Source organism: Alnus glutinosa, chromosome 11 (genome assembly GCF_958979055.1).
Source record: "Alnus glutinosa chromosome 11, dhAlnGlut1.1, whole genome shotgun sequence".
NCBI lineage: Eukaryota > Viridiplantae > Streptophyta > Magnoliopsida > Fagales > Betulaceae > Alnus > Alnus glutinosa.
This window is the reverse complement of record NC_084896.1, coordinates 12,872,304-12,881,390: the sequence shown is the minus strand read 5'-3', so window position 1 is coordinate 12,881,390 and position 9,087 is coordinate 12,872,304. Positions and strand designations below refer to the sequence as shown.

Below are 9,087 nucleotides of genomic sequence, written 5' to 3'. Positions count from 1 at the left end.
GTAATTTGACTATTTCTTTTAGAATGAAGAAAGCATATCTAGCTAGCTCTTTCTTTAAGTCGTTTCAAATGATATTAAAGTATAACGTGAACGTTGAGGATGAGTGGAGAAGATTGTGAACCCCTAAAAAGTTAGTTCTCACATTTTAAAGACAAATTGCCCACATGAAGAGGATAGATTATGAAAGAACTAGAAGAGCTAAGTTCTACATTGATTCTCTTTATTAGGTAAGACTAGGCTCTTGAAAAAAAAAAACACACTACAATTGCAACTTTAACTAATCCTTTTAGAGTGATAACATACATAACGTAAAAATCTACCACTATTTATCTGATTGAAAATCCAATGAACCATGTCACTCGCCTCCAATATTTTTCCCCAAGACATATCATATTGTTCTGTCTGTTAATTATGTCTCGTTTTTGGCCCCGGGGGCAAACAAATACCAGTTTCAAGTATGCAGCAATGGTAACCAAACTGGATTAATGCTCAAGGTGGAAGACATATTCTGTCAATCGCTGCAATTTGGTGGCATCCAGTTTCTGCTCCGTCACAATAGTCTGCTTCTTCACCGTAAGCATTCGAGAAGCAGGGTCCACAACCCAACCTCGCCGTAGTACATCTGCTTATGACAACCAAAAACCCCATTACCAATCAAAAACCCAACAAAAACAACTCTACAATTAAGCATTCATTCCATGAACAATTAACGCTAGTTTCCATCTTCTTTCATGTGTCTTTTGCGTAGTTATTTATCTTTGTATTTTCAAATTGTGAAGCAAAACCAATAAGATTACAATCTGGAAGCTGACATGCTTAAATCAGAAAGGATTGGACCAAAGGAAAGAGATTTCTACACCGACTTAAGAAGGAAGCTATATCTGTTTTGAGTCAAACAAATATAATCAGAAACTTACAATTAGTGGCATCATCCTCATTCATTCCCAGAAAGAGAGCAGTATCTTGGATGCTTATTGTAGAATAAGCAGAAAGCAGCAGCTGGAACATCCTCTTTGTGTAAAGCTCTGCCCAAGGTTCAGAAGAAGATTAATACTTTGTTGGTGATCCCAAGTGTCATCAGTCCTGGTGCCAATCAGCTTTAACATTTTTTACAGTGAAGAGACTTGCAGACTATCTATTTCATAGATCAATCAGAAACCACGACCACACCCAACAAAATTGAAGGAAAAATTATTTTAAAAAAATGAATGTTGAAATTGACATGAATGCCTCCTAATTTTAGTTCATGCCCATCTTTTACCCATTGCATGATCAGATGCAGAACTAATTGTACAAAAACGTCAACAAACTTCTCCAAAAAAAAAAAAAAAAAAAAACAATTTTACACTATAAGCTAAACATTATTTGAAAGAAAATGGAAAAAAAATTATATGACCAACTCATTCTCATTTATTTCAAAGAACCACTTAAATATTTGGAAATTACAAACTTAACTTTTGCTATAAACAATTATCTTGATTCAAGTGCGGATCTCAAGATTTCGAGCTCGTCTATACGGAGGACGAGGGTCAGACCCTCATCCTCCGTGGCACAAATTTTTTATTTTTTTTATTCTTTGATTATAAAAAATAAAAAAAATAAAAAAATAAAAAAAAAAACGGGTGAAAACTTTTCACGTTTCCCCCATTTCAGAAAGCTGAAAACACATCTTCCTCAAAATTTCAAAATCCCCCAAGCCTTATCCCTCCATCTCCACCGTCCCCCTCCCCACCCACCTCCGACCGCTGCCGCCACAAACACGCCGACCAAGCTGACTGTCAGAGATCTGCGGAGAGAGGGAGACTAACCGGAGATCGGCGGTGCTCATCGTCGGCTCTGGCGCAGCTTCTCGTCGGATCTGGACGAAGATCCGCGGTGCTCGTGGGCCGTCGGTCTGCTGGATCCGAGAGAGAGAGAGGCTGGGAGAGGGATGGTGTCGGTCGGTGGGCCGGTCGTCTAGGTGGGAGGCGCTCGGTCGGTGGGCGGCGATCGGTCCGTTCTGCTGGGTCCGAGAGAGAAAGAGAGAGCTGGGAGAGGGATGGTGTCGGTTGGTGGGCCGGTCGTCTAGGTGGGAGGCGCTGGGTCGGTGGGAGGCGATTGGTCCGTTGGACGGTGGAGAGGGGGAGATTTGGAAAATGGGGGGAAATTTTGGACAAAATTTGTCTGAAAGTCTCTCGTCCCACGTTTTCATGAGTTTTTTTTTTTTTTTTAATCAAAGAATAAAAAAATAAAAAATTTGTGCCACGTAGGACGAGGGTCGGACGAGGGTCTGACCCTCGTCCTCCGTATAGACGAGCTCCAAGATTTCATGTCAACAATAAAGAAGATTTGTAATTCCAGATTATCAGGCAGTGCTTCGAAAATGGAAATAGATTGATGGAAATTTAGTTTAATTCTCCCAATAACAGAAATTGTTAGATGGCAAACAACAAACTATTTGCTTGCTTGTGTTTGGTTTTCTTTGTATACTTTCTGTATGCTTAGGGGCGTCTTCTGCTTTTTTAATATATTTCTTTCTTTACCTATAAAAAAAAAAAAAAAAAAAAACAAACAAACCATTGACCAAGAGATCACCATTTGCCCACTTAACCACAAAGCTACAAAGGTCAGTCATTCAATATGATAGAAAACAATACACTAAAGTGGCCAAAAACAGTTATTTGAGTGTTTTGTCAACATTTTATTGACAATATTGAATTCAAAATTATCAAAGAACTTTATAATTAAGACGTAGTGGATTTTGTACTTTCCTATTTGTCATCATTACAGGAACTTATACTGGGAAAACAAACCTCGTTCCCTTTACATCAGTGTGGATAGGTCAGCGAGGCATCAAACCAGATACATACATATGCAAGAGAATACAATTTTAGCAGCAGGATCAGTAAATATTACAAGTTGCAGAACATTTCTGTACCTCTACTCTACGGCTGCAATAATTTAAGGGGAAAAAAAGGCACCTCAATTGCTGGATAAACTAAATAAACTGGATTATGCCTGTGCATTGTGCAGATTATTGATTTACAAATAAAGCAGTAAATTCAATCAGATAATGCATCAAGTTCTTCCCTTTTGAATTTATCATAAGCCAATCTTTTCTGGGCTGCAGGTCTTGTTTCAACAATAAATTTAAAATAATAGAGTAACAAAACAATTAATTATGAGGTTTCAAAAAAGCTGCATGATTCATTATAAACAAAAGTGATTATTAGATCTTCTAACTTTTTTTTTTCTTTTTCTTTTTTAATAAGTAATTGAAATATCATTAAAAAGCGCAAAATGTGCAACCCAAGTACACAGGAAGCATACAAGAAAAAAACCTAGTTAGAAATAGGAAAAAGATCAAGAAAGTCAAGAAAACCAAGTAAATTAGGAAAGTCATTGGTCCAGAGGACAAAAGTTTTTTTTTTTTTTTTATAAGTAATATCATTAAAAAACGCAAAGCGTAGCCAAATACATAAGGAGTATACAAGAGAAGTGCCTATGAAGGAGAAGAAAATAGAACAAGGAAATCATCAAAGCTAATCACTAAGATCACTAACAGCAGACACCCAACCATTTTCCCTAAATTTAGGGAACAAAACTATTTTTTGCTTCCCTATCTAAAAACAATCCACAATAGTTTCCTTTAATTTTTCCCTAAACCATTAAAATATTAGTTTTTTACTTTTACTTCATTTTTTTTCTTTCATTTTGTTATTATAAGGAGAAGAGAGGTGAGAGGAGAGAGAATCAAGTTTATGGTTATAATAATCATTGGAAATTCAAGAGAGCTAGGAGTGCAGCAGTCCAAGAGAAAAGAGAATAGAAGAAAAAGGTTTTGAGCTCCTTAATCATGCTTTCTTGGTCCTCGAAGTTTCTATCATTTCGTTCTTTCCACACCACACATCATCCAAAAATCTGATCCTAAACCCATCTCCTAGGTCAAATCTAGTATGGATACAAAACAAACTCCACCCACTCCGTGTATTCTTCCATAGCCTCACCCCATGAGACCAAGGGGGATCAAAACAATAGCACCCACCCCACGCACTACCATATTTAGCATCCACAATAAGTTTCCACCAAGCCTCTCTCTCATGTACATAATGCCACAACCACTTCCCTAATAGGGCCCTACTAAAGATCCTCAAATTCCGAATACCCAAGCCTCCTTTAGAAATAGGCAAACTTTTAACTAACTAACCAGGTGATATTTGAAATCTTCACCTAATCCTCCCCATCAAAAATCTCGATGGAGCTTATCCATACGATTTGCCACACTAGCAGGAATGGGAAAAAGAGACAAGAAGTACGTTGGAAGATTGGAAATAGTGCTCTTTATAAGGGACCCTTAAACAAATACATCCGCTTCCAGCTAGCCAACTGCCTCTCAATCCTTTCAACACCACCATCCCAAATAGACTTGGCCTTATAACAGGCTGCCAATGGAATAACAAGGTACTTTAAAGGTAAAGAGGAAACCCCACAACCCAAGATGTTAGCCAGCCCATCCACATTATCCACACAACCCACTGGAACCAAAATAGACTTAGCCAAATTAACCTTTAAACCTGAGACAGCTTCTAAGCACAAGAATAACACACGCAGATAGCGAAGAAGGGCAGGATTAGCCCCACAAAAAACCAAAGTATCGTTCGTGAACTACAGGTGTGAAATATTTACTACCTCAGAGCGTCTAGATCCCACAGAGAAGCCTGATAGAAGACCTCTGTGAACATTAGCAGTGAGCATTTTACTTAGAGCCTCCATAACAATAACAAACAGAAGAGGAGACAGAGGGTCTCCCTGCCTCAGCCCACGAAAACTGGTAAAGAAACCAGAAGGAGTGCCATTCACCAAAACGGAGAAGCTCACTGACGAAATGCAATGCGCTATCCAAAAACACCATTTCTCCCCAAAACCACATCTTCTTAACATATACAATAAGAAGTCCCAGCTGACATGATCATAAGCCTTCTCAATATCCAGCTTGCAGAGCACCCCTGGTTCACCGGATTTGATATGACTATCCAAACACTCATTTGCTATAAAAACTGAATCAAGGATTTGCCTACCTTTCACAAAAGCATTCTAAGGTTTTGAGACAACCTTCTCCACAACCCTTTTCAATCAATTCGCAAGAACTTTAGCAATGATCTTGTGAACTCCACTCAAAAGACTAATAGGCTGAAAATCTTTAAGATCCATCGCTCCAAACTTCTTCGGGATTAGAGCAATGAAGGTGGCATTCAAGCTTTTGACAAACTTAATATGAGCGTAAAAGTCACAGAAAACCCCTATGATATCAGTCTTGATCACATTCCAGCAGTCTTGGAAGAATGCGATGGAGAAACCATCAGGACCCGAAGCCTTATATCTTTGTTCATGCTTTTAACAACCTCTAAAACCTCCCACTCCTGAAAAGGAAGTTCTAATGAAGAGGCCTCTGCAGCATCCAAAGAGTCAAAAGCAAGGTCATCCAGCCTATGCTGCCAATTGTATGATTCTGCAAATAAAGTCTCCTAAAACTGAGTAGCATAATCCCTAATAACCGGTTGATTGGATGAAACTAAGCAGTTTACAAAGAGACTATGGAGTTGAACCTCCTATTCAATTAGGCTACCCGAAGCAAAACTTTTGCACATTTGTCTCCCTCTTTAAGCCAAAGAACCCGACTTTTGTCTCCAACTAATCTCCTCCTGAAGAATAGTATTTTCCAGATCTCTAATGACCAAACATTTCCTCACCTTCTCTTCGGAAGCTAACCCGCGCTCTTCCTCCAATCTATCAAGAGCACTCAATTCTTCCAAGGGAGCTTTTTTAAGAAACTCCACATGACCAAACTCCTGCTCGTTCCACCTCTTAAGGTCAACCTTTAAAGCCTTAAGCTTTTGAGTAAAGATGAAGCTAAGAGAGCCTTGAAAGCGATAAGAGGACCACCAAAGCCTCACCCTATCCACAAACCCATCAGCCTATAACCACATATTCTCAAACTTGAACGGTCTTGAACCCCCTTGATTACCACCACAGTCAAGGAGATAAGGAAGTGATCAAAGCACAATCTATGAAGCTTTTTTTGGAAAAGAAAAGGATACTAGATTTCCCATTCCGGAGAAACAAGAAACCTATCAATACGACACCAAGAGGGAAGATCCCAATTATTAGACCACGCAAACATCCGCCCAGCAAGGGGAAGATCCATGAAACCCTGATCTGAAATAAAGTCCGAAAACTCAATCATAGTAGTGCTAAAACGAGCTTCTCCCGATCTTTCATTAGGAAAAAGAGTGACATTGAAATCTTCCCCGATGCACAGGCTAACTCCCACTAAGATATAAGGCCAGCCAACTCCTCCCATAGAGACCTTCTGATACTATCATTATTAGGTCCGTAGACTCCCGTGAAGGCCAAAGAAAAGTCATCAACAACACTTCTGAAAGAGTGGACAACAACAAATTCCCCCACATACACTTCTATCTTTTCTACAGCCTTCCTTTCTAGAGGACAATATTGGAAAAGAAAGACTTAAGTTCTGCCAACGTACTCTCATGGTCCTCAAAACATCTATCATTTCTTTCCCGCCAAATACACCACGAAAGGCAAGACGGCACCATCTTCCACACTGCTACACTTTGAGGTTTGCCAAATACCCCTCTCCAACACGTAAACAAGTCCACTACTCGTATGGCATAACCCAAGTCAGCACTACTCGATTGAAAATAGCACTCCATAAGGCACCAACAACCTCACAATAAAGAAGAAGATGACTTACAGACTCCCCACTCCTCTTACACATAAAGGGTTAATTGACCACAATGATATGCTGCTTCCTTAGGTTATCCACAGTGAGAGTCTTCCCCATGGAGGCCGACCAAGCACAAAAGGCCGATCTCAAGGGAGCCTTACTGCGCCAAAAACTCTTCCAAGAGAAGTGAGTGCCATCATGAGGAACAAGGACATTGTAGAAAGATCTAACGTCAAACAACCCTCTCTTGGGAGGGGCCTTGCAGAGCTTGTCTTCACCTCCCCGTCTCAATCCAAGGGAGTACAATAAATTAAAAAACGAAGCAATGACTTCCACCTCCCAATCATGAGCCACTCTAATAAAACAACCAAATGATCTATTACAAAACCATCCTTAACACGAGCAATACCATATATATCGGGAAAAGCTTCCCTTAGGGCTTGATCCCCATATCATAGGTCATGCTAAAATCTAATCTTAGTGCCATCTCCCACCTAAAATTTGATATGACTTTAAAAATCAAGTTGAGGTCTTAAAAGTTTTGATCTCTTATAATATTTCTCTAGTTGACACTTGAAACCCTCTTCCTGAATATTCAGCATTTCCAAACTTTTTCTCCAGTTGATACCTTAAATGCTCTCTATCATTATTGAGTCCAACCATACTATTATGCTGATATTTCATTTAAGTTCTATTACTTCAAACTTGTCATTTGCATCACTATTGGCACCAGAGCTGTCTAATAACTCTTTGATGCATTTTGAAGTACTGAGGTGTTGATCTCCATACTATCTCCATGCTCCAGCTGACACTTAACCCTCACTATCACCATCCTAAGTACTGAGACTTCATCCCCTAAAAACTCACATTCAACGCATGTGGGTCATTTTCAGTTAGGGAAGGCGGAAAAGACTAACGGATGGGCAAACTTGCCAACAGTTGAAACTTCGGGGGAGTCGTTTGCCACATTTTAAACAAGGAGGCAAGATCGAACAAAGGGTCCAACTCTGGGGGGTAAAGTGTATTTTCCCCCCTAAAAAAAATTATAAAAAACAAATAAATGTATAGATGCTAATCAGTGCCATTGTGCAAGATACAATTTAAAATAGTAGCCTACATATATGTAGATACTAACAGCGCTATTGTGTAAAATGTAATTTAAAATACTTGCCTGAGAATGCAGCAACAAGACCTTGAATTTCTTGACTCCAATCAAAACCATGAATAGCCTCATACACAGCCCCGTAGTCCCGTGTCCATAGCTTCTGACCAATTTTCCAGGCCGCAACCAATTCGGGTTGGCTCTCCTTAATTGCAGAAGGTATTGATTTCCAGAGAAACCGCGCACTGTTTCTGCAATATACGACCCCACAGATGAAATCCTGAGTACAACTAAGACCCCGACTCATAGAAGAACAAAAAAAACCAAAACCCATTGTTGCAAAACAGGGTTTACTCGAAAACCTCAATTAGGAAAAAGGAAATAATACCAGAACCGTAAAATTTAATAGCAAATGGGATTGGCTCGAAAAGCCTCAAAAAGTAAATAAATAAATAAAACCCTTGAAACTCCCATGTATTGCCAAAGACATTAACGCAAAAGCCCAAAAATGCACAACCGCAAACCGTACACACAAAAACCAAATAGTAGGGTTTTGGAGCTCACGGTTTCAGCAATCTAAGGCTCCAAATACTAAAAAGAGGAAAAAAGAAATAAAAGAAAAGAACTTACATATCATCAGCGTAAATATGGCCCAGAAGATGAATGGCGTAGGGCCATTGGTCCTGATAAGCAACGCCCTCTGCCGCAGCCTGTTCAGCAACTAAATAAGGGCTTCAGTGTTTATCTAAGAAGAAGAAGAAGAAGAATACCCAAAGCAAGGACAAGTACAAGAACTCAAGAAGAAGAATTGCCTGAAGCAAGAGGTTGTCGCAGATATCAGCGATCTTTTCGTACGATTTGGACGCCAAGGGCTCTGTGAGGAGAGAAAAATCCATGGTTGGCTACAACTTCTGTGTTATTTTTAGAATTGTAGTAAACTATAGAATTCATAGAGACGCTGGGAATGTCTACCAGCGTCTCAATTTTTGGGCTTCCTACGCTTGTAGACTGATGAGTATTGAGACGCTGGTAGACATTCCTAGAAGCGTAGGAAGCCCAAAAATTGAATGAAAAAAAAAATGGAAGCCCAAAAATCTCACGGCCTGACCAAAAATAGGTTTAGTTTAGTTGGGCTGGACTAGTCAGCTTTGTTTTTAATATGTATCACTTGGGTTAATCAATATATATATATATATATATCTCTAAGTATGAAGTCAACCTCCACACCTGTAAGTAAAACATGCATGTTTTTTTTTTT

General features: G+C 39.3%; 1 protein-coding gene across 1 annotated transcript; it reads right to left on the bottom strand.

The window, feature by feature from the left end:
• Positions 1–241: 241 nt before the first annotated feature.
• Positions 242–8,800, bottom strand: LOC133882848 (COP9 signalosome complex subunit 8). Its single transcript, XM_062322067.1, has 5 exons — positions 8,642–8,800; positions 8,460–8,539; positions 7,899–8,080; positions 918–1,025; positions 242–622 (listed from the first exon to the last, which is right to left on the bottom strand). The coding sequence occupies exons 1-5, from the start codon at positions 8,723–8,725 to the stop codon at positions 483–485; spliced, it is 594 nt and encodes a 197-aa protein (XP_062178051.1). The 5' UTR covers positions 8,726–8,800; the 3' UTR covers positions 242–482.
• Positions 8,801–9,087: the final 287 nt, after the last annotated feature.